Source organism: Carettochelys insculpta, chromosome 15, assembly GCF_033958435.1.
Source record: "Carettochelys insculpta isolate YL-2023 chromosome 15, ASM3395843v1, whole genome shotgun sequence".
In the NCBI taxonomy this organism is placed as follows: Eukaryota; Metazoa; Chordata; order Testudines; family Carettochelyidae; genus Carettochelys; species Carettochelys insculpta.
Genome location: NC_134151.1, coordinates 115,379 through 141,552, shown reverse-complemented (window position 1 = coordinate 141,552; position 26,174 = coordinate 115,379). Strand labels below are relative to the sequence as shown.

At 45.9% G+C, this 26,174-nt stretch overlaps 1 protein-coding gene across 3 annotated transcripts in view; it reads left to right on the top strand.

Moving 5' to 3' along the window:
• Positions 1-26,174, top strand: part of DELE1 (DAP3 binding cell death enhancer 1) — a 115,966-nt gene that overhangs the window by 10,474 nt on the left and 79,318 nt on the right. For all 3 annotated transcript variants that reach the window (XR_012647667.1, XM_075010038.1, XM_075010037.1), the window contains exons 7-9: positions 1,561-1,678; positions 7,831-7,973; positions 10,152-10,310. Coding sequence is in view for 2 of the 3 variants with exons in the window: in XM_075010038.1 (XP_074866139.1) it covers positions 1,561-1,678; positions 7,831-7,973; positions 10,152-10,310 (420 nt within the window). In the remaining variant the exon portion in view is untranslated. The remainder of the gene's footprint in view (positions 1-1,560; positions 1,679-7,830; positions 7,974-10,151; positions 10,311-26,174) is intronic.

Here is a 26,174-nt window from a genome sequence, read left to right as displayed (position 1 = left end):
TTCTTCCCCAGGAGTTTACCCAGCACACACTCATGCAGTTGAAAGGTTCAAGACCCCATTCTATACCTTTGTTATCATACAGTTTTAATGACTTCAGCCTTATCTTTTCATGCCCCTGTGACTGGACTGGCTCTGCAGGCCCAGAGGAATGGGTCCAGCTCCCTGTTCTGTGGTTGGGCTGGCTCTGCAGTGCCTGGAGCAGTGAGAAGATCCCTGTGTTTGTTTGCTCGGGGTAGCTATAACTGACAGGTGGGAAGCAAACCTGCTGGGTGAGAAGAGGCCTCTCCATCCTTCCTATTCAAAGTAGACCTTAGATCTAAGAAGTTAGGCTGTCCCACGGAAGCTCATCTCCCAATAAATTATTTTGTTAGTCCTCAAAGTGCTGCATGACTGCTTTTTTGTTTTGATAGCGTACAGACTAACATGGCTGTCTCTGTTACTGTTCACTGAAAATAGCATAGAGCTGACCTGAAATTAACTGCAGCATTCCTTGCTGCCACTTGGTGGCACCAAATTCATAAATGCTAGGAAACAATTATGAGACCAACAAAAAGTCCTGTGGCACCTTATAGACTAACAGATATTTTGGAGCATAAGCTTTTGTGGGCAAAGACCCACTTCATCAGATGCATCTGATGAAGCGGATCTTTGCCCATGAAAGCTTATGCTGCAAAATATCTGTTAGTCTATAAGTTGCCACAGGACTTCGTGTTGTTCTCGAAGATACAGACTAACGCGGCTACCTCTGTGATACAGGAAACAATTATGCTGAGGTTGGTTCCCTCCAGTTCTAGACTTGGCAAATTAGGAGATGCTGCTTATTTTCAGGGAAGTGAGGAAAAAGCAATAAGACAGGGACAGTTGAGGAGCAGAGCGCTGATTTGTTTAACTGACAGGTCTATTTAAGTTTGAGTGATTTTTATAGTGCAAGGAAATTGGCTGTTTGATATGTGCTGTAGGCAGCTGGTGGCTATGCTGCTGAACCTGACTTGGGAAGTGGAGGAGCAGTTGATTTTTCTGTGTATGAGAGTTCCAGACTCTGCCTTTTCAGGGCTCTCCTAGATTCTATTGAGCTGCTGCTGAATAAGAGGTGGAGCAGCAGCTCCCTAGCCTGAGACCCATACCCGGGGCTGGAGATGGGTCAAGCTGGCACCCCTGCCCAGTGCTGGCTCCAAGTGGTTCCCCTGGCCTGAAGAGCCTGCACAGGATCAGGGAAACCTCTTGCAGGAGCTGTTTGGGTGAGCTAGGCGAGCACTGTAGTGTCTTACCTGACCTGAGAAGTCTGTTTGGGGTTGCAGGTGCTTCACTGCAACTCCCTGGAATGAGCGAGTTGACTGGGATAACACTGGGAGTGTGTTGAGACATCTTCCGGGCCTGACTGGGCTGAGCAGGAAGGTTTTTGTCTCCTATTTAGAGCACAAATGCCTTAACACCCTAATTAGTATAATGTGTCCCTAACATGGAGGAGGTGCTCTGGCAGCCATGATAGGAGCCGTCATGAAACTTCAGAGGGGTGGGGTTAGCTAAGACTCCTCTAATTCTAATTCTCTTCCCTCCTAGTGGATGTCATTCTCCTCTCTTCAGGGGAAGCCAGCACAGCAGGAACGCCTTGAAGAAGCAGCTGCCCAATTGCAGCATGTGTTCCGGGTCAGCGTTTCCATTGCACTCAATGTCCTTGGTAATATGGACCAGGCTATGTTGTGTCCTAAACTGCAGAGAGCAGGAATAGAGACAGGGATACCCACATACCCTCTCCTTTCTGGAGGACCTCAAATATGTTGCAGGTCTTGTGTAAATCAGAAAGGAGCTAGATCCCTGTGAGAGACAAAGCTTAGCTGTGTTTGACAAAACCTGCTGCCTGACTTATGGCTGCCTCTCTCTTGCCTGATATAAATGTACCCTGTAGTGCTGTCTGGGCAGTGTAGCTAGATAGCAATGATCATTTCTGGCTTACCTTGCCCACACTGCCCTGTCCCAGCTTTGCAGCCCTTCTGTCTGAAGTGGTAACCAGTAACAGGCTGTAGAAGGAAATGCTGAGTGTAGTTCCCAGGAGAGGTGATGTGTAGCTTGGGGAAAAACTCCAGTTTTTTATTGTTGTGGCCTATGGAAGCTGCAGCAGGTGTTCTTTGTGTGAATTAGCTTTTGTCAAGGTCCCTTTTACCTGTCCCTGGTACCTGTCCAGGGTATGAGGTTCCTGCAACCATTCTTGGCCTTTGTAGATTGTTCTATGCAACTTCTGAGTGGCATTCATTATGCTTTGCAATGAACTCTCGGAAATGAAATGACTGGGAGGCTGAAGCATAGGAGAGGTAAACATTCTAAATGAAACAAAATGTTCCATACAATCTCTATGGATAGTTATTTCATGCTCTAATAGTAAGAATATAGCAGTAGGGAATATATCACTGAGCACCTGACCAGAATAGGGATAGTGACTATGAAAGCCTACCAAAATAAACTCAGTAATAATGGGAGATTTCAACTATCCTCATATTGACTGGGTGCATGTCACCTCAGGACAGGATGCAGAGATAAAATTTCTTGATACCTTAAATGACTGCTTCTTGGAGCAGCTGGTTTTGGAACCTACAAGCAGAGAAGCAATTCTGGATTTGGTCCTAAGTGGAGCACAGGATCTGGTTCAAGAGTTGAATATAACTGAACCGCTTGGAAACAGTGACCATAGTATAATAAAATTTAACATCCCTGGGGTGGGTAAAGCAACTCAGCAACCCAACACTGTGGCATTTAATTTCAGAAAGGGGAACTACACAAAAATGAGGTTAGTTAAACAGAAATGAAAAGGTACAGTGCCAAAAATAAAACCTGTGCAAGCTGCATGGAAACTTTTCAAAAATGCCATAATAAAGGCCCAATTTAAATGTATATGGCGTAGGCATCCTTCAGTCTGCATAGACTATGGATCGCGCCCTTTAAAGTTTCAATTGAGGACTTCATTTACAGCGTCTATTGTGACTATGAAGACCCACACGAGAGTGACAGTCCTTGCTGCATCTCTTGCAGATGTAGTGGGTGTCTGGCAAGTCCTTATTGTGCTTTCTGTGCGCTCGCTTCTCCTCTGCTAGCTATCTGATCTACATCTCGCCCTTCTGAAGGCCCTTGTGTAACCCCTGCCTCCATCTGTGTGAGCCGATGCCCAGGTGCCAGCTAAGGGTCTGCTGGGGCAAAGGGGGTGATGCCACACCAGCAGCTACGCTAAGCAGCCAGGGCAGGCTGGGTTCTTTGGTTTGTGTTTAGTTCGGATACAGCAGCAAGAGGAAAATTACACTTAGAGAGGCTTTAACAGTTACTTTTTATTTATACAAAGATAGAAACAATTTAACTAAGACAAATGATTAAAGTACAAGTTAGTACTCGTGGTTTTTAAAGGGGAAACAACACAATTTAACTTAAGAAAAGTTTTAGACAAACTAGCTAGCTTAAACTAATACAAGTAATGTATACACAAGAAAGGCACGTTGCAGGTGTGATTTTCACCCCTGCCTCTTAGACCTGGTGGAACTAGAGTCTTTCCCTCAATTCCTATAGGAAAGAAGTGTAATACAGGTGTAATTCTTACCCCTGCCTCCTAGATCCGGTGTGACCCAGAATCTTTCTCTCAATCCCTTGGGAAGAAGTAGATACGAACCAGGCATCCCCAGTCTTGGGAGTTAATTCCAGACGTGGCCAGCAGGTGTAGGGTGATTGAAACTCAAAGGGGGGTGGGCTGCCAAACCCCTCTTATACCCCTTTTGTCATGTAGGCTTCTTTGTGGTCTCAAGTGGCCAATCGGGAGGAATGTGTTTGAACCCAGGTTTCCCAGGGAAGGTGCAAGGCTCAATGTGCACCTGTGAATTGTGGACAACTGGGCACCTTTGGAGGTGATGGGCGGAGATTCCCTGTTCTTCCTGGGGAAGTGATCAGGCGTGTCAATTACCAAGATCAGCCAGAAGGGTGGCCATTAGCTAGCCCATTCTCTGTCTGGTTGTTGTGTATAGTAGAGAGGCTGGGCGAGACAGCACACCTGCATTCCCGGGACATCAAAGGCTACCTGTCTCCCTTGGTTGTTTCTCTCTCTGTCTCTCCCGGGGGGTGGGGGGGGAGACGAAGAAAAGGCCAAATGGGGGGTTCATGTCTGGCTACAATCTGCTGTGGTCGTCTGCTAGTTCTTCCCAGTTGTCCAGCTCGATGCCTACCTCTCTGAGGTCTCTCTTGCAGACATCTTTGTAGCGCAACTGGGGGCGTCCGGGAGGTCTTTTGCCAGAGGCTAGCTCACCATACAGGATGTCTTTTGGAATCCTTCCATCATTCATCCTGTGGACGTACCCAAGCCAGCGGAGTCGATGCTGCCTGAGGAGGGTGTGCATGGTTGGGATTCCAGCTTGCTCGAGAACGGCGGTGTTGGTCACTCTGTCCTTCCATGATATTCCAAGGATGCGCCTGAGGCAGCGCAAGTGGAAGACGTTCAGCCTCTTTTCCTGGCGGGCATACAGGGTCCAAGTCTCGGTGCCATAAAGGAGGGTGCTGAGGATGCAGGCTCTGTAGACTTGCATTTTGGTGTGAATGTACAGCTTGTTGTTATTCCACACTCTCTTGCTGAGTCTGGACAGAGTTGTGGCCGCTTTTCTGATCCTCCTATTTAGCTCAGTGTCCAACGACAGGGTGTCAGTGATGGTGGACCCGAGGTAAACGAACTTGTGGAGGACCTCTAACGTATAGTTGTCAATGCTGATTGATGGGGATTCAGCAACATCCTGACCGAGTACGTTTGTCTTCTTTAGGCTGGTGGTAGGCCCAAAGTCCTTGCGCGCTTTGGAGACCTGATCCAGCAGTTTTTGAAGCTGGTCTTCTGTGTGAGACAATACAGCAGCATCGTCTGCGAACAGCATGTCTCTGATGAGGACTTCCCGCACCTTAGACTTAGCTTTCAGCCTTGCAAGGTTAAACAGTTTCCCATCAGATCTTGTGTGCAGCAAGATGCCCTCTGTTGAAGATCCAAAGGCATGCTTCAGGAGGAGTGCGAAGAAGATCCCGAACAATGTTGGAGCAAGCACGCATCGTTGTTTGACGCCGCTCCTGATTCTGAAAGCATCCGATAATGCGCCGTCATATTGGATGGTTCCTCTCATGTCTTCGTGGAATGACTGGATCATCTTGAGTAACCGTGGAGGACAGCCTATCTTGTGGAGCAGTTTGAACAGACCATCCCTACTGACCAAGTCAAAGGCCTTGGTCAGGTCGATGAAGGCTATGTAGAGTGGCTTCCTCTGTTCCCTGCACTTCTCCTGCAGCTGCCTTAGAGAGAAGACTATGTCAATGGTAGACCTCTCTGCATGGAATCCGCACTGCGATTTGGGGTACACCCTCTCAGCAATCTGGAGTCTGCCAAGGATGACGCGAGCGAACAGTTTACCAGTGACGCTTAGGAGGGAGATTCCATGGTAGTTGTTGCAGTCGTTTCTGTCTCCTTTGTTCTTATACAACATTACAATGTTAGCGTCGCACATATCCTGTGGAACCTCACCCTCTTTCCAGCACAGGTACAGAAATTAAAAAACACAGTAAGAGCACCAAAAAAGTGCTAGCATGCCTTAACAATCAGGTGAAAAGCATTGGAAGATAAAACGGCATAATTTAAAAAATAGAAGTTAAATCCCAGCAAGGAAGATAAAAAGCATAAACTCTTCAAGTGAAGAGTAATGAGAAAAGCCAAAAAGGAGTTTGAAGAACAGCTATCCAAATACTCAAAAGGTAACAGCAAAGTGTTTTTTACGTACATCAGAAGCAGGAAGCCTGCTAAACAACCACTGGATGACGGAGATGCTAAGGGAGCCCTCAAAAATAAGGCCCTTGCAGAAAAACTAAACAAATTTTTTGCTTCTGTCTTCACCACTGAGGATGTTAGGAAGATTGCCAAACCTGAGCCATTCTTTTTAGGTGACACATCTGAGGAATTGTCGAAGATTGAGGTGTTAATAGGGGAGGTTTTGTAATGAATTAGTAGACTTAATAGTAATAAGTCACCAGGACCAGACTTTTTAAAGAACTCAAAGGTGAAATTGCAGAACTATTAACTGTGGTTTGTAATTTATCCTTTAAATCAGCTTCTGTACCTATTGACTGGAAAATAGCTAATGTGACTCTAATATTTAAAAAGGGCTCTGGAGGTGATCCTGCCAATTACAGATTAGTAAATCTACAATCAGTAACGGGCACATTAGTTGAAACTATAGTGAAGGATAAAATTGTCAGACACATAGACAAACATAACTTGTTGAGGAAAAGTCAACATGGTTTCTGTACAGGGAAATCATGCCTTACTAATCTACTGGATTTCTTTGAGGTGGTCATTAAGCATGTGGACAAGGAGGATCCAGTGGATATAGTGTACTGAGATTTCCAGAAAGCCTTTGATAAGGTCCTCCTCCAAAGGCTCTTAAGTAAAATAAGTTGTAATGGGATAAGAGGGAGGGTCCTCTCATGGACTGAAAAATGGTTTAAATTCAGGAAATAAAGTGTTGGAATAAATGGCAAGTTTTCAGAATGGAGAGAGGTTCTCCCCACCAAGAATCTATTCTGGGAGCAATCCTATTCAACCTATTTATAAGTGATCTGGAAAAAGGTGTAAACAGTGAAGTGGCAAAATTTACTGATGATACTAAGTTGTTCAAAATAGTTAAGAACAGAGTAGACTGAAGAGCTTCAAAAAGATCTCAGAAAACTAAGTGATTGGGCAACAAAATGACAAATGAATTTTAATGTTGACAAATATGAAGTTAATGCACATTTGAAAATATAATCCCAACTGTACATACAAAATGATGGTGACTAATTTAGCTAACTGTTCAAGAGAGAGATCTTGGAGTCATTGTGGATAGTTTTCTGAGAACATCCACTTAAGGTGCTGCGGCAGTCAAAAAGGCAAATAAACTGCTAGGAATCATTTAAAAAGGGATAGAGAATATCTTATTGTTTCTCTATACATCCATGGTATGCCAACATCTTGAATCTTGCATACAGATGTGGTTGCCTCATCTCAAACAAGATATATTGGCATTGGAAAAGATTCAGCAAAAGGCAACAAAAATGATTAGGGTTTTGAAAAGAGTGCCATATGAAGAAAGATTAAAAAGACTGGGAAGTTTCAGCTTAGAAGAAAGGAGACTAAGAAGGGGATATGACAGAGCTATATAAAATAATAACTGGTGTGGAAAAAGCAAATAAGGAAAAGTTATTTGCTTGTGTCCTTAACAAAAGAACGCAGGGTCAACAAATGAAATTAATGGGTAGCAGGTTTGAAACTAATAAAAGGAATTTTATCTCAGACAGCACGTAGCAGGCCTGTGGAACTCCTTGCCAGGGGATATTGTGAAGACCAAGACATTAATGGGGTTTAAAAAAGAACTAGATAAATTCATGTAGGTTAGGTCCATCAGTATTAGCCAAGATAGGTAGGAATGGTTTCTCTAGCTTCTGCTTTTCAGAGGTTGGAAATGGATGTCAGGATAGGGCTTGCTTTCGTGATCACCTGTTCTGTTCACTCCCTCTGGGGCATCAGGCATTGGCTTGTGTCGCAGGACAGGGTACTGAGCTAGATGGACCTTTAGTCTGACCCATTGGGGCTGTTCTTACCTTCATATGCCAGTGCTTAGGCCATACACAGGGTTAAGTCACTGGTCCTTCTCAACTCCTGAGCTCCATTGTTTGAGGTGACAAATTTGGCAGGGTATAGTGGGTGCGTGCCATGGGCTAGTCATGATAAGCTCCATGACCCTGTTCCATTTGTTGCTTTTGGGCTGATTTACCAAACATGCACTGTTCCCTCCCCAGGGATTGAAAGTGTGAATGATGGCCGCTACATGGCAGCCTACTCCTTCTTCAAGCTGGCAGCAGATCGGGGCTATAGCAAAGCCCAGTTCAACGTGGGCCTGTGTTATGAGCATGGCAGAGGCACTGAGAAGGACTTGACAAAGGTACCTGGTGTCCTGCAGAACCACTCTTCTGCACTGTTGGAGGCTGGGGGAGCATTGTTAGCCCTGTTTCTTAGCAGCACAAGTAGAAGCAGTGATATGAAAGGAGTGCCTGTGAGACACTTTGCTCCAAGTTCCTTTGACTCAAAGAACAAGGTACTGTTCCCGTGTGCACCTTTGTGTGCGTCAGTGAATGCCTATCAGTGCAGGGCTCCCTGCTTCCTTGGGTGCATGAAGGAGTCCTTTGGAGTCCTGCATGAGAAAGTAGAGCCCTATGCGGGGCTGTTATTTTGTCCCACACTTTTTAGTTTTTCTCCCATTCCTATTATTATGGTGGTGGCTCTTGGGAGACCTGTGGGATTCCAGGCCCACTGCAGGGCTCTAAAATTTTCCCAGGAATGGCGGCACTTGCTTCTCTCAGTAGATGCCTCCCATCCAGCACCCACCCACTCCCTTCATCTGTGTGCAGTGACATGGGGACAAACTGACCAGCACAAATCACCCAGGCAGAGAGATCAAAGTCCTAAAGTACTCCTGCAATGGGATGAGCAGCCCTGGTGTCTTCTCTTCCCTGCACAAAGGGATTTGAAACCTATCCCACCATGGAAATGGCTGAAGAGTCACTGAATTATCATGCAAGGGGGACAGTAAGTGCCCATGCCCCACCATACTAACTTCTCTCTAAGCAGCGAAGCTACCTGTTAAGTCCTGTACAGGGGCTCAGGGCTGTGCTGAGGAGAGATGCCTCACTCTGGCCCCAGTGCACAACTGCTCCAGACTTTCCAGAGTGAGGAGAGAGTGCCCCTACCCTAGCCCCAACCCAGCTCTAGTGCAGACCTGCTGCAACTGGAGGAGAGGTACCCCTTGCCCAGCCTAGCTTTGTATGCCAGAGCCATGCTTCAGTGCCCTTTCCCTGACAAGTCCCACTGGAGTTTCTGTGCCCGTGGACAGGTGTTTCTCACCTGGCCATGAGCTGTGCAGTGAGAGAAGCTTGGAGCTAGTCCTCTCACCCTGGGAAATCGTGCATCCCATCCAAACTGTTCACCCCCAGCCCTACCCTAAAGCCCACCCCATATCTGGAACACTCACTCACACCCCATACACCCAGCCCTGAGGCCACCCCCTGCATCCCTTTCTGTAACCCAGAACCCACACGTCTCCACATCTCAACTCTCTGCCCCAGCCCTGAATCCCCTTCCAAACCCTTGGCTCATCCCCGCCACATAACTCCATATTGGTGCACATAACAAAATTCATATTGCACATCAGCATAAATATTAAAGGTTATGTTGCCCTCATCTCCAGGCACAGATAGGGAGAGCCCCATTGCCAGCTTTATTTCTGTGCTGCTCCTGGCAGCAGCACTACCTTCAGAACTGGAGGCTGGAGAGCAGCCCATAGTGAATGGGTGTCCCTTTTAGTCCCCATTTGCTAGTCATCCCACTTGCCTGCCTTCACTCTCCTCTGCAAAGCAGTTGCTGTGGCTAATGCAGGCCTGACACGTGATGCCATTTGGTGGACAGGGAAAGTGTAACTGTGTATGGGGGGCAATGAAGGGCAGTATTGCAGGCATGTGCTGTGTGCACTTGGGGGTGGGCCATTTCTGTGAGATGCTGCATACTTGGGGAGGGGCTGTCTCCCCCATAGTCAGTTCTCCTTGGTGATCACACCTGAGAAGTAGGATCTTACCTGAATAATCTTATAGTAACAGAGAGGAAGCCGTGCTAGTCTATACACCAGCAAAACAAAAAGTAGTCAAGTAGCACTTTAAAGACTAGCAAAATAGTTTATTAGGTGAGTTTTCGTGGGACAGACCCACTTCTTCAGACCATAGCCAGACCAGAACAGTGAAGAAGTGGGTCTGTCCCACGAAAGCTCACCTAATAAACTATTTTGCTAGTCTGTAAAGTGCTACTTGACTGCTGGTTGTTCTTATAGTTATAGTGCGTGTTTGAAAAGATGCTGAGTGTGAAGGAAGCTGCACAAATAGGGAGGGTGTTTGTGCTAGTGGCTGCCTGAGGAATATGCATAGTTTGTGATGAGAACTGGCAAGGAAGTTTGGATGTAGGCACAGGCTAAGTTAAGAGCAGCCACCAGCAGCCTGCTCACAAAAGTGCCTGGGACAACGCAGCCTGGCATGCATACCTCCTGGTGTTCATGGTGGTGTTTCTCTGTTTCCAGGCAGCACTCTATTACCATCGTGCAGCCAGCAATGGGCACCCCATGGCCCAATACCGCTGTGCCAGGTTTCTTTTACACCATGGACCTCAAACTAACAGGGCTGATGTGCAGAAGGCCGTGGCTCTACTGGAGCAAGCAGCAGGAGGAGGGCTAGTAGAGGTGAGTGTCTGCAGTATATGGGTTAATACTAAGGCTGAGTGCTTGAGTAGCATGGACCTACAAAGAACCCACTCTGCACAGTGTGAGGCCTTCTGTAGGGCCGCATCCATATCCCTGCCCCTACCTGGTTCTCATGCCCCTCCCCTCTATACAGAGCATGTCAGAGGCAGTTAGCTGCAGTGGCATGTTAATGTTACCTCAGCAAGGCTTGTTCTTGCTTTGCATTTTTAGGTGTGTGGAAATGTTGAGGTTTGGCTCTGTGCTAGGTGGGTTTGGTTCCTGTCTGCCAGAGTTGTGCTAAGCTTTCCCCACTCGAGTGTGTGAGTCTTTGTTCAAGAGAGGTAGGAGGATCCTGCTCTTGACAGGATCTCAAGAAGGCTCTTCCACAGTGCAAAGCATCCAGGAGTTGATGTAAAGGTCTTGGTCCTGTACTATGAATTCTGACACCAGAAGCCCAGAAGAAGCTAGCCATTAGGAACACCTCCCACTTTCAGCTGCCAAGAAGGACCCTGACAGCCAATTGCACAAAGATCCCCAAAAGGCCGGGAGGGGGTGGGTTCTCACTGCCAGAGGTCAGCATCTGTCTCAGCTGATTTAGCTCACACGATGGTGAGTCCATCATCACATCAGACCCATGGCTTCCCACCTTGTCTGGCCTGAGACATTCCCAGCAAGAGTGCTCAGGCACTCGCTAACCAGTGCTCAGATCTTGGAGTCAGGAGCCTCTCTGCTCTGGGACAGAACAGCTGTAGGTCTCTAGTGCAGTGGTTTTCAACCAGTGTGCCATGAGAACTGTCCAAGTGTGATGTGAAATTTCATCAATTTTTCCCACAATGTTGCTTTTGCAGAGCCACCTTGAGGGGAAATGCCAATCCCACAAGACCCCATTTGCACTAGGAAGCAGCTGAAATGCATTTCAGCTGCTTCCTGGCCCAAACAAGCTGCGGGGAGCCCACCACTACCTCTGTGCTGTGGTAAGCGGGAGGGAGGGTGGGAGCCCGTTGGAGCTGGGACGCAGTTTAAATGCTGCATGCTGGCTCCAACAGGCTGGCAGGGAGGGGAGCCTATTTTCAGTGGTTACTTGTTTACTCAACATTCTTAGCATGGTGCTGAGCAGATTTTAAAAATGTGTCTGTGGTTGCTCTCTAGGATGGTGTATTCTGTGGTGGATTTGAAACATTAATGCATTTGATCCTTGTTTAGCTTGTTGTGTGTATTCATCATCATCATCATCATCAACAACCATGGGCTCATTGCCTGTTGGTGTCTATGCCTCTCACTATTTCCTTCCATTTTCTCTGTCCAGTTCAGAGTGGCTTAGTTCCTGTAGACTTACTCCGCACTATTCTACTATATCATCTACCCCTTCTCTGTGGGGTCTGCCTCTCCTATTCAAACCGTCCATTATGCTGAATACCAGGGTCTTGATTTTTTGTTAGTCATTCATTCTACAGATATGCCCGAATAGAAGTAACTTGAGCTGTATAACCTTCTGCAGTAGGTTCTCTTTTGTCTCTATCTTCCTATATAATTCCTTGTTGGTGACCTTCTGCATCCATCCTATTCTCAGGATCTTTCTGTAACAACTTCTCTCAAATGCCAATATCCTTCTCTTTAAATCTTTTATCACCTATGTCTCACATCTGTACAACGTGCTGCTGAGTACACGTTTTCAAGATGCTCAGCTTCATCCCTAAGCTAATTGCCTTGCTTTTCCAATCTTCTCCATTGCCATCAAATTCCTTCTTGCTTTCTCTATTCTTGTCACTATTTCCTTCTTGCAATCTAGATCATATTTTGTGTTGCTCCCCAGATATGTGAACTTCTATATGTTGTCTAGTTCAATCCCATTTATACTAATCTTCCTTCCTATTTCCTTATCTCCAAATACCATTGTTTTTGTTTTATGGATGTTCATAATCAGTCTGTACCACTTCCCTTCCTCATTTAGCACCTGCACCATTTTCGCTAGCTTCTCACCATCTTCCTCAATGATAACAATATCATCTGCAAACCTCAAGTTGTTAATTCTTATCCCATGCACAGATATCCCTTCTACCTCTTCCTTGATCTTGTCCATGGCTCTCTCTACATACATAATGAAGATACTCTGCGTTATCGGATCTCCTTTTCTCGTACCTCTCTACTCATTCTAAACCAACTTCCCAACTCTCCACACTTTCTCACTGCTGCCTCACATTGTCACTGATATCCTTCAACAACCATATCAGTCTGTTATCCACTCTGTAGGACTCCAAGACCGCCCAACTCACTTTCTGACCTATACTATCAAATGCCTTCTGAAAATCAATGAAGCAAATGTAGATGTTGTTGTTTTTTCGTCGAGCTTTCTCCGCTATCAATCTTAGTTCCAATATCTGCTGTATGGTACTTCTATCTTTCCAGAACCCTGCTTGCTTGTCCGCTAGATGTTCTATTTGTGACCTTAGTCTCTCCTTCTGTGTATTACGATGTTGCAGACCCCTCTAGTTAGACCATAACCATTGTAATTATAAGTAAATGTGACATTTATGAATTATTGATTCAGCTGAAAAGAGTGAGTGTGTTGTGGAATTGTCTATCTCTTTGAAGTGTTCGTGTTACTGAAAAGATTGGGAACCACTGCTAGCAGAACCTTCCATGACCGGGTGCTGCTCTGTGCCCAGCATGGACTTTTCTAGCCTGCTTGGCCTGCCACTGGATTCTTCTGTCCAGCCTGGCTCAGCTAGTCATAGGTGGAGCCAGATTGTGCAACCTGCCCTGAGTCGGAGCCAGACACTGCTTGACCCACTAGGACTGTTGTGATGTAGTGGGGGATAGGTGTGTGTGGCTCACAGAGGGTGTGGGGCTCCTGCTGAGGGTAACCTAGGTGACCGGGTGACACCTCTGGACTGCAGACAAAGGAGGAAGTGGAGCCTGAGGGGTTTGAATTGGAACTGGGAGTTGGGAAGCAGTGAGTCTGGGCTGGGAAAGCGAGAGAGACAAAGGAGCGGGCAAGGCCCCAGCTTGGGGGGCCCCCTGGGGCCTCTTCTCCCCAACGTGGATTGGACTGGCTGTCCCTGATTGCTGTACTGACTCTTCTGTAAGAGACTGTGTCCTGTCAGCTAATAAACCTGCTGTTCTGCTGAGTGAGAGTCACTCCTGCCTGCAGACGGGGTGCAGAGCTTGGGGATCCCTGAACCTCATCCACATGTCTAAGATGTTTAATTGGAGAGCAGAAGTGTCCCATCAGAAATCCCTGCTCTGTGACATGGAATAGTGTTTCCATTAGATCAGTGGGTCTTAACATGGGGTGCATGCACCCCGTGGGGGTGCGTGATGCCCTTTTTGGGGGTGTGAGACATGGCAGGTTTTTTTTAGATGGTAAATCATCAAAAACACAAATTAAGCACAGGCACGTAAATACATCTAATTTGTTTCATCAAACCTGTGTATTAACATTATACATTTTTTAACAATTACTGTAATATCCAAATAAAAAAATTGTTTTCAAGTTTTTAAGCTAATTTTAGTGAAATTATCTTGCTACAAGATACAATGTACCACCACATTGCAGGGTATTTTTTGACACATGAGCAGATGATGTGGCAGTGCAGCGGCTTTGTTTGAATTCGGTTAGCCACTAACTGTTAGTACGTCCGTTACAGTTTACTTCCTCAGCAAAACTCCACAACATCTCTGGGTAGCACTTGTGTATTTTGGTATGCTTGCTGTACTATTATTTGTGGTGAGTAATGACATAAAACTATTTTATGTATATTTAATATGCATTTAAAAGTGTATAGGCCCCCCCCCATCTCCATTTTTTATTTTTGATAAGGGGTGAAAGAACATATTTGATTTTTGATAAGGGGTGTGAAAACTGGTCAGCTCTGGCCCTCCCCTTTACTGAGACTCCCTCTTTAAATCCTCCTCTGAACCTCCCCACCCTCCACTCATGCATCTAACGAAGCTGGTCTTTGCCCGCAAAAGCTTTTGCTCCAAAATATCTGTTAGTCTCTAAGGTGCCACAGGACTTCTTGTTGTTTTTAAAACATATTGAGACGCAAAAGGGTGCAGGCTGTAGTAAAGGTTAAGAACCACTGCACAAGATCCTCTCTTCCCCTCATCTGGGACTGTCTGATTCATTCCACATAGTCTGGACTCTTGCCAGCACAACAAGAGTGCACCTGGCTGGGATTTCAGCCTTCCCCACACCAGACAGCACCTTACCATGTACTCTCACCTAGAGTTACAACATTCTGGCTTCCTCAGGAAACATCTCCATACTGAGGGATAAATGAGGCACTCCCCACACCCTAGTCATTGTGTAGGTATTCCCACTTCTCTCCCTGAAAATTGAATTCCTTCTGTGTATCACGCTGGCCTGGAAAGTTAGGCTATGTCTATGCTACAAGATAAATTCAAATTTATGAATATCAATTTTGTAACGCTGGATTTTATAAACTCTAATTTGACTATCCTCACCTCCCCACATGTGCCTCACAAAGTCGACTTATTGCTGCCACATTCAACTGGCAAACATTCACAGTTTCAGCTGTTCATTGTGGGAATCTATCCCACAGTTCCCTTATCTCCGTAGTATTCTGGGTATATTCACTGGTATGCATCAACTTCTCATGTTGCATTGCCCTCATTCCCCTCATATTATAAGCAAATGTCCACTTTTCCAGTCAGAAGGAAGGAGAAGTAAGGCATCAACAAAGATGACAAAGTTAACAGAAATCTATTTCTTCTATAAGTGCCTTATCAAGGACTTCATAAAAGTCAGCAAGTGTGTCTCTTCTCAACTGGCCACCCACTGACTGTTCTCCCTAACTTGATTGCATCTGATCCCTGAAAATAACACAGGGACAAAGAAGAGCATGAAGAAAGAGTAGATACTAAAGATTTGGGAAAAAAGAGTTGCTGAGAGGAGAGTTTTTGGGTTCCCAATGTATTATAAAGCTTCTCTGCAGTCTGTGTTCTCAACTGGCCATCCACTGGCTGCTCCCCCTTCCTTGGTTTCATCTGGTCCCTGAAAATAACACAGGGACAACAAAAAGCATGAAGAAAGAGTTGATAATAGTTTTTGAAAAAAGAGAGTTGCTATGGGGAGATTATTTGGCTTCCCGTTCATTATACAGCTTCTATGCACAGTCTGTATTCTCAACTGGCCCTCCACCCACTCTTCCCTGCATCAAGGGGTGCAAAGTTAGAGGAAAGAGGCTAAGAAAAAAGATTTTTGTCTTCCCTTTTCATCACACAGAAATTGCCATCATGGGGGATGGCATCAATGCCCCAAAAATCTTAGCCACCAGGGGAAACTTCTCTCTAATGGCAGAAAGGCCCCAAAAATCTTAGCTGCCAGAAGAGACTTCCCCCTGGTAGCAGCAAGCTCCCAGAAATCTTGGCCACCAGAGGACACTTCCCCCCAATGGCAGAAAGGCCCCGAAAATCTTAGTCACCAGGGGAGACTTCCCCCCGTGGCATCTAGCCCCCTGAGTCCTTGTTGGTGCAAGTGGCGGGGTGGTTTCAGTGGAGGGGCCAGCTGAAGCAGTCCCCCACATGTCAAAAAGGCTGCGAAAATCTTAGCCACCTGGGGACACTTCCCCCAAGTGGCAGAAAGGCCCCAAAATATTTTTGGTGGGGGACCAGTTGAAGTATCACCCCCATGTGGCAGAAAGGCCCCAAAAATCTTATCTGCCGAGGGAGACTCTGCCCCCTCCCCTGCTACTTGCAAGGTCCCAGAATTCTTTCTCTCCCTTGGAGCCCTAACCATGCACAAGCCAGCACATGGTGCTGTCTGGCAGCATAGTTGGCACCAAACAGCAAGCACATCCTTTTGTTGGGTTGGGGGCTAGCCACATGAAGTGGTGGCAGGCAGGAAAGACCCCAAAGGCATGGCTCCTGTGGGGGTAGAGATGGGGCACGCACAAATGTAAACCACTGAGAAGAAGTGTCTTGGCCTCTTATGCAAGAAGGACCCCCACAACCGCCTTGCTGCCACATGGTATGGCAGGGCAGTGGCTGGCACCAGGCAGTGCAGAAAAAAAATACCAAGAGTAGAGACAGAACCACAAACTCTGTGCTGGGGCTTTTAGTAATGGTTAGATGCGCTCAGTGCTAATAGCAAAGAAAGAGAGACATTTCTCAGGCTCTCCTACAAACATGAGCCCATAGCCACAGGCTTCCTGTTACCTAATTCCTGCCCACCTGGGCTACGTCTACACTAGCCAAAAACTTCGAAATGGCCATGCAAATGGCCATTTTGAAGTTTACTAACGAAGCACTGAAATACGTATTCAGCACCTCAGTAGCATGCGGGTTTCGAAACTGACGCAGCACGCCACTGCGCGGCTCGTCCAGATGCAGCTCCTTTTTGAAAGGACCCCAGCTACTTCGACGTCTAGGAATAAGGGGACTTCAAAGTAGCCGGGGTCCTTTTGAAAAGGAGCCCTGTCTGGACGAGCTGCGCGGCAGTGAGCTGCATCAATTTCGAAGTGCCGCGGCCACCCGCATGCTAATGAGGCAGTGAATATGTATTTCAGTGCTTCATTAGTAAACTTCGAAATGGCCATTTGCATGGCCATTTCAAAGTTTTTGGCTAGTGTAGACACGGCCATGGAGAACAGTGGCCAGAGCAGAGCACTGTGGGGCATTGTGAATTACATATGGGACACCTCTGGAGGCTAAGAAATTCGATTTTAAGACATGGCACTTCCAAATGGCCTTTATTCAAACTTTTAAATTTGAACTTGATGCTAAAGCCAGCAGGTACTAACGATACTATGATATTGATATTAGTGTTCCCTAAATCAAGCTAATGGTATTTATAGTGAAGTGTGGTAATTCTGAGCTAACTACCTTAAAATCGAATTTATCTCGTAGTGTAGACATAGCCAATGATACAGGCTCTACTGGTTCAACCAACCCATGTGGTGCCCTCTAAGGACAATGTGGTCCCTATGTCCTCACCCCAAAATCTATCACAGGTGTTCTCCAGTGCCTACCAACCACTCTATCAGCCTACCTGTACTCTTTTCTAAAGCACCAATCGCTTTGGTTCCCTGGTGTTTAAAATCAGCACTGTGACTCTAGAAGACCAACAGCCAACTCGCACCAAGGCTCCTAGGTCTCAACTTGAACCTGATTAATATATAGCTGGAACCAGTCTGGCTCGTGTGTGTTGGTATTGTTAAAATAGTTATTAGAATTATTTCTGGGATTGATTCAGTGTTCTCTCGGTCCATAAACACCTTTGGTAGCATTGAAGAAACCTCTTGTATTGTTGATATCTATGAGATGCTGGAGTTCTCGTGCCTTCTCAGTCCACTACTATTTTTGCAGAGTCCTTGTTTTACTTTGCATTTCTGCCTTGGCCTTGGCTTGTGCTTGTGCTTGTGCTTCTCTCTTCATCATACAACTGATGTCACTATACCAGGCCCTAACGGCTTTCCTTTTTGCCTCAATCAAGCATTCAGTTTCCACATTATTCTCATCAAACCAGTCCTGATGCCTCCTGGTCTAGTAGCCAGTGGTTTCTTCACAAGCTCAAATATTGGCATTTTTCTGTTGACACCAGTGTTCCGTCTACATCTTCAGGGTGTACTGCCTGCAGTTAACTTTGGAGCGCTATCTATAAGTCACTTCTTCTGATGGGGTCCTTCAAGCCTTGTACATTGATCTTTCGTCGGATCCGTTTCCTCTTACTTCTCCATTTGGTGACAATCCTAATAGCCATTGTGGATCAAATAAGGTGGTGATCAGTCCGGCAGTCAGCACCAGTCATTGCACAACTGCCCCTGCACCATGGTCCTAGAATCCCTTGACCAAATCCCTCAGGAACCACCTAGAGATGATCTTGCAACTCTTCCTACCCTGAGTGAGGTCCAGGCTGCCATCAAAGTGATGAAGTGCAACAAGGCAACCAGACTAGATGGAATCCCCACCAAAGTCTTCGAAGAAGGTGGGCAAGAGCTCTACAAACAGCTCCACCTCCTGATTCTGAACATCTGGGATAGGGAGCAGATGCCACAAGATTTCAGAGACACGCTCATCATAAGTCTCTTTTCAAGAAGGGCGCAAGTCAGACTGTGGAACTATCATGGCATCTCACTCCTGGCAACGGCAGAGAAAATCTTCGCTCAAATCCTTGCAAACTGACTCCTGCCACTCTCAGAAGAAATTCTCCCAGAATCCCAGTGTGGCTTCCGACCATCCCGAGGAACAGTGGATATGATCTTTCACCTCATTGATGGCAAGCTTCTAGATGTTGTGAAGATTGTCTATAGAATGAACAGTAAGCTTTTCAATCTCAGGAGACTGAAGGCTAAAAGGAAGACTTCCACAACCTCGATCTTGGAGCTCCAGTACATGGAGCAACAACCCTATTGTCATCTTTCTCCCCCAACCCTTCAGACTATTTTAGTGCCTCCGCTGAAGCATATGAGACTGTTGGCCTCACGCTGAACATCAAAAAGACCAAGGTGCTCCACCAGCCTTCACCAACTGGGCAATCTTATGCACTTTCTATTGAAGTCAATAGAGAACTGCTGGAAAATGTGGAGCACATCGCATACCTCGGAAGTCGTCTTTCCACTAAAGTCAACATTGATGCAACATCGATCTCTGAGCTGTGCAAGCTTTGTTTTTTCCCACCTGAGAAAAAGGGTCTTCAAGAACTGGGACATCTATCCCAAGACGAAGCTCCTTGTATACCAGGCAGTAGCTGCTCCAACACTACTATATGTATGTGAAACCTGGACAACATACAAGCTTCATCTGAAGGCACTTGATCAATATCATCAATGCTACTCCAGGAGAATCCCAAATAGCTCTTGGGAGGATAAGCACACGAACGCTAGCGTCTTGCAAGAGTCAAACATAACCAGTATTGAAACTATTATCATTCATCAACTATTTTGTCGGACTGGCCATGCGGTTCAGATGTCTAATCAGTGCCTCCCAAAACAGCTTCTGTTTTCCAAGTTAGAGGAAGGACAGAGGAGTGTTGTGGCTCAGTGGAAGCGATACAAGGACATGCTGAAGGCATACATGAAAAAATGCAGCATTGGTGTTGACACTTGGGAGAACTTTGCCCAAACCCACACCCAGTGGACAACGGTAATCCATGAGGGGGTAGTGCATTTTGAGAGGTGCTTCCACAGTGCAGACAAGCACAGCCGGAGAAGAAAAGAGCATCAAAAACTTCCCCATGTCCCTCCAACAGCTACTAACACCTGCCTCTTCTGTGATAAGATCAGCAGCTCCAGAACAGAGCTGATCAGCCATCAGTGGACTCACAAATAGGAGCGTGACATGAAGACGTCCTACTCATTATCAGAGGGATAACCATGTTAGTCTGTATCTTCAAAAACAACAAGAAGTCTTGCGGCACCTTATAGACTAACAGATATTTTGGAGCATAAGCTTTTGTGGGCAAGGACCTGGGGATAGTTCCAGAGGAGGGTTTAAAGAGGGAGTCTCAGTCAAGGGGAGGGCCAGAGTTGACAAGGTCTGTTCAGTCATGGAGGATGTTGCCCATTATCAGTAGCTAATGTGAAGGTGTAAACATCAAGAGTGAAGAAACTGCTTTTGTAATTGGCCAGCCACTCCCATTTCTGTTCAATCTTTAGCTGATGGTGGCAAATTTGCAAATGAATTGCAGCTTTGCAGTTTCTCTTTGGAGTTTTTTGTTGTAGGACTGCTACTTTTAAATCTGTTACTGAGCGTCCAGGAAGATTGAAGTGTTCTCCTACAGGTTTTTGTGTGTTAACGTTCTTGATGTCTGATTTATGTCCATTTGTTCTTTTACATAGAGACTGTCCAGTTTGGCCAAAGTAAATTGTAGTGGGGCATTGCTGGCACATGATGGCACATATTATATTAGTAGATGTGCAGGTAAAGAAGCCCCTGATGATATAGTTGGTGTTAGGTCCTGTGATGATGTCACTGGTGTAGATATGTGAGCAGAGTTGGCAGCGAGGACTGTTGCAGGGGCTGGTTCCAGGTTTAGAGTGATTTTGGTGTGGTCTATAGTTGCTGGTGAGGATTTTTTTAAGGTTGGCAGGCTGTCTGTAGGAGAGGACTGGCCTGCCTCCCAAGGTCTGTGAGAGTGAAGGATTATTGCCCAGGATGGGTTGTAGATCACTGATGATGCACTGGAGAGGCTTTAGCTGGAGTGTGTATGTGATGTTCCATGGTGGTCTCTTGTTTTCCTTGTTGGGCCTGTCTTGTAGCAGATGGCTTCTGGGTACACATCTGGCTCTGTCTGTCTGTTTCTTCACTTCCTTAGGTAGGTCTTTGTAGTTTCAGGAAAACTTGGTAAAGGTCTTATAGGTGTTTGTCTCTATCTGAGGGATTGGAGCAAATGTGGTTGTACCTTCATGCGTGACTGTATACAGTGGATCACGTAGTGTGCCCTGGATTGAAGCTGGAGGCATGTAGGTAAGCATAGTGGTCTGTGGGTTTCCGGTATAGGGTGGTATTTATGTGACCATCATTTATTTGCGCAGTAGTGTCCAAGCAGTGGATCTCTGGTGTGGACTGGTCCAGGTTGATGTTGATGGTGGGGTGGAAACTGTTGAAATCATGGTGGAACACTTCAAGAGCCTCTTTCTCATGGGTCCACTCATTATCAACTAACCACCAAGAATTAGAGCCTGCGACCTGGTGCTTGCAAACAGCGTGATTGCTAACAGGAGGGAGTTTTGAGAGGGCTCTCCTGGAGAAGGAGGAGGCAAACCACAGCAGCTTGGGGTAAGTGGCTCTCTGTAGTGTGTGGCTCTTTGTGTTTGGGGGTTCTGGGCTTGTGTCTGTCCGTTAGTTTGGAGTGCTGAGCTGTCTGTTTGTTTGAAAGGCCGTGTGCTCAGGGTGGTATTTGGAAGCTGTTAGCCTTGATTAGGTTTGAATCGGAACACTGTGTGCTGATTGGCTGAGCTGAGCTGTAGTCAGAGGGAGGGGCTGTCAGGAAGGCCAGAGCATATAAACCTTGCTGGCCCGCGACCAGGGAGCCTGCAACCTGGGTGATTGCTAACAGGAGGGAGTTTTGAGAGGGGAGTTTAGAGGGGGAGCTTAGAGGGGGCTAGTTATTCTATTGCTTTTAAACATAAATCTTTATAATAATCTCCATCTGAAGCATTTACTTAAAATCCCCAGATATAATTAAATTAAATTCAGTCAGAGCAGGCAATGGAGGCAGAAGCCCAGCAGTACAGCGGGGACTATCCTGTTTATTGTGTCGGGTGTAATATGTGTGACTACCTGCCCTGTGGACGGATGGATGTGTGCACTTGATGCAAGGAGCTCCTGACCCTCAGAGACCGAGTGCGGGCTTTGGAGACCAGGGTGGCTGAACTGGAGAAGCTAAGGGAGGCAGACAGCGATGTTGATGAGGCTTTCTGTGACATAGTAGGGCTGTCCCACCTCCAGCCTGACAGCCCTGATGCTGTTAAGGAGGATGAAAGGCTCGGGGAAGGAGAGCAGTTAATGGGAGCAGAGGGAAACCATCCCATAGTTGGGACCCTCCTTCCAGAGGGTGCTATGTTATCCTCTCGTGCCGAGGATACCTCTCCGGGGGAGGAAACGCCAGTTGTTAGAAAGAGGCAAGTGTTAGTCGTGGGGGATTCGATCATTAGAAATATAGATAGTTGGGTTTGTGATGACCGGGAGAACCGTATGGTGACTTGCCTGCCTGGTGGAAAGGTTGCGGATCTTTCGAGGCATCTAGATAGACTTATATGCGGTGCTGGGGAGGAGCCGGTGGTTGTGGTACATGTAGGTACCAGTGACATAGGGAAGGGTAGGAGAGATGTCCTGGAAGCCAAATTTAGGTTGCTAGGAAGGAGACTGAAATCCAGGGCCTCTATGGTGGCATTCTCAGAAACGCTTCCAGTTCCACGCGCAGGGCCAGGTAGACAGGCAGAGCTTCAGAGTTTCAATGCGTGGATGAGACGATGGTGTAGGGAGCAAGGGTTTAGATTTATTAGGAACTGGGGACACTTTTGGGTTAGGGGGAGCCTATACAGGAACAATGGTCTCCACCTAAAACAAGGTGGATCCAAACTGCTTGCATTAAACATTGAAAAGGTCATAGAGCATTTTTTAAACTAAGAGATGGGGGAAAGCCAATTGGTGCAGGGGAGCACGTGGATCGGACAGAGACTTCTCTTAGACGAGACTCCATTGATAGAGATTCCCTAGAACTCAGTCAGAAAGAGAAGATGGGAGATGGATTTTTTTTTTTATATGTGACTGTTTCTCATCTGATCTGGCCCATAATTTACCAACGCATCAGTGAAGGGCAGACATATAGATAGTTGTAGTTTTTTAAAGTGCTTTTACACAAATGCTAGAAGTCTGTCTAATAAGATGGGTGAACTAGAGTACCTCATATCAAAGGAGAAGATTGACATAATAGGCATCACAGAAACCTGATGGAATGAGGACAATCAGTGGGAAACAATCATACCGGGATATAAAATATATCGGAAAGACAGAATGGGTCGTGTGGGTGGTGGAGTGGTACTATATGTGAAAGATAATATAGAGTCAAATGAAGTAAAAATCCTAAATGAATCAAATTGTTCCATAGAATCATTATGGATAGCAGTTCCTTCCTCTAATAGGACTATGGCACTAGGAATATATTATCGACCACCTAATCAGGACAGTGATAGTGATGCTGAGATGTTAAGGGAGATTAGAGAGGCTATCAAACTAAAAAATTCAGTAATAATAGGGGATTTCAGTTATCCCTATATTGACTGGGTGCATGTCACCTCAGGACGGGATTCAGAGATAAAATTTCTCAGTGCCTTAAATGACTGCTTCTTGGAGCAGCTGGTACAGGAACCCACAAGGGGAGAGGCAATTCTTGATCTAGTACTGACTGGAACGCAGGATCTGGTCCAAGAAGTAACTATTACAGGACCGCTTGGAAATAGTGACCATAATATAATAACGTTTAATATTCCTGTGTTGGGAAGAACACCGCAGCAGTCCAACACTCTGGCATTTAATTTCAAAAAGGGGAATTACACAAAAATGAGGAGGTTAGTTAAACAGAAATTAAAAGTTAGAGTAACTAAAGTAAAATCCCTGCAGGCTGCATGGAAACTTTTCAAGGACACCATATTAGAGGCCCAACTTAAATGTATACCCCAAATTAAAAAACACAGTAAGAGACCTAAAAAAGAGCCACTGTGGCTTAACAACCATGTAGAAAAGGCAGTGAGAGATAAAAAGGCATCCTTTAGAAAGTGGAAGTCAAATCCTCGTGAGGAAAATAGAAAGGAACATAAACACTGCCAAATTAAATGTAAAAATGTAATAAGAAAAGCCAAAAAAGATTTTGAGGAACAGTTAGCCATAAATTCAAAAAACAATAGTAAAATGTTTTTTAAGTACATTAGAAGCAGGAAGCCCGCTAAAAAAGCAGTGGGACTCCTAGGCTACGTCTACACGTGAAGCCAACATCGAAATAGACTATTTCGATGAATAACATCTACACGTCCTCCAGGGCTGGCAACGTCGATGTTCAACTTCGACGTTGCGCAGCACCACATCGAAATAGGCGCTGCGAGGGAACGTCTACACGTCAAAGTAGCACACATCGAAATAAGGGTGCCAGGCACAGCTGCAGACAGGGTCACAGGGCGGACTCAACAGCAAGCCGCTCCCTTAAAGGGCCCCTCCCAGACACAGTTGCACTAAACAACACAAGATACACAGAGCCGACAACTGGTTGCAGACCCTGTGCCTGCAGCATGGATCCCCAGCTGCCGCAGCAGCAGCCAGAAGCCCTGGGCTAAGGGCTGCTGCCCACGGTGACCATAGAGCCCCGCAGGGGCTGGAGAGAGAGCATCTCTCAACCCCCCAGCTGATGGCCGCCATGGAGGACCCGGCAATTTCGACGTTGCGGGACGCGGATCGTCTACACGGTCCCTACTTCGACGTTGAATGTCGAAGTAGGGCGCTATTCCCATCCCCTCATGAGGTTAGCGACTTCGACGTCTCGCCTCCTAACGTCGAAGTTAACTTCGAAATAGCGCCCGACGCGTGTAGCCGCGACGGGCGCTATTTCGAAGTTAGTGCCGCTACTCCGAAGCAGCCGGCACGTGTAGACACAACTCTAGACGATAGAGATATAAAAGGAGCAATCAAGGAAGATAATGCCATTGCAGAGAAACTAAATGATTTCTTTGCTTCAGTCTTCACGGCTGAGGATATTACAGAGGTTCCCAAATCTGAGCCGTCCTTTGTAGGTGACAAATCTGAGGAACTGTCCCAGATTGAAGTGTCAGTAGAAGAGGTTTTGGAACTAATTGATAAGCTAAACAGTAACAAGTCTCCAGGACCAGATGGCATTCACCCAAGGGTTCTGAAAGAACTCAAATGTGAAATTGCAGAGCTATTAATGGTGGTTTGTAACCTATCCTTTAAATCAGCTTTGGTACCCAATGACTGGAAGACAGCTAATATAACGCCAATATTTCAAAAGGGCTGTAGAGGAGACCCTGGCAATTACAGACCGGTAAGTCTAACGTCAGTACCGGGCAAATTAGTAGAAACAATAGTAAAGAATAAAATTGTCAGACACGTAGAAGAACATGATTTGTTTGGCAAAAGTCAGCATGGTTTCTGTAGAGGGAAGTTGTCTTACTAATCTATTAGAGTTCTTTGAAGGGGTTAACAAACATGCAGACAGGGGGGATCCAGTGGACATAATATACTTAGATTTCCAGAAAGTCTTTGACAAGGTCCCTCACCAAAGACTCTTATGTAAATTAGGTGGTCATGGGATAGGAGGAAAGATCCTTTCATGGATTGGAAACCGGTTAAAAGACAGGAAACAAAGGGTGGGAATAAATGGTAAATTTTCACAATGGAGGGAGGTAACTAGTGGTGTTCCCCAAGGGTCAGTCTTGGGACCAATCCTGTTCAACTTGTTTATCAGTGATCTAGAGAAAGGGGTAAGCAGTGAGGTGGCAAAGTTTGCAGATGATACCAAGCTGTTCAGGATGGTCAAAACCAAAGTAGATTGTGAAGAACTTCAAAAAGATCTCAGCAAACTGAGTGATTGGGCAGCAAAATGGCAAATGAAATTTAATGTGGGTAAGTGTAAGGTAATGCATATTGGGAAAAATAACCCTAATTATACATACAATGTGATGGGGGCAAATTTAGCTACAACAGATCAGGAAAGGGATCTTGGAATTATAGTGGATAGTTCTCTGAAAACTGCCGCTGCACACTGCGTGGATGTCAGTAAAGCAAATAGGATGTTTGGAATTATTAAAAAAGGGATAGAGAATAAGACAAAGAATATCATACTTCCCCATATAAAACTATAGTACGCCCACATCTTGAGTACTGCGTGCAGATGTAGTCTCCTCACCTCAAAAAAGATATACTGGCATTAGAAAAAGTTCAGAAAAGGGCAACTAAAATGATCAAGGTTTTGGAAAGGGTCCCATATGAGGAGAGGCTAGAGGGACTGGGACTTTTCAGTCTAGAAAAGAGGAGATTGAGGGGCGATATGATAGAGGTATATAAAATCATGAATGGTGAGGAGAAAGTGAATATTGAAGAGTTATTTACTTGTTCCCATAATATAACAACTAGAGGACACCAAATGAAATTAATGGGTAGTAGGTTCAAAACTAATAAAAGAAAATTTTTCTTCACACAGTGCACAGTCAACCTGTGGAACTCCTTGCCAGAGGACGCTGTGAAGGCCAGCACTCTAGCAGAGTTTAAAAACGAGCTTGATAAATTTTTGGAGGCTAGGTCCGTGAACGGCTATTAGCCAAGGGTAAAGTACGGTGCCCCTAGCCTTTAGTCAAAGGTTGGAGACAGATGGCAGGAGACAAATCGCTTGAT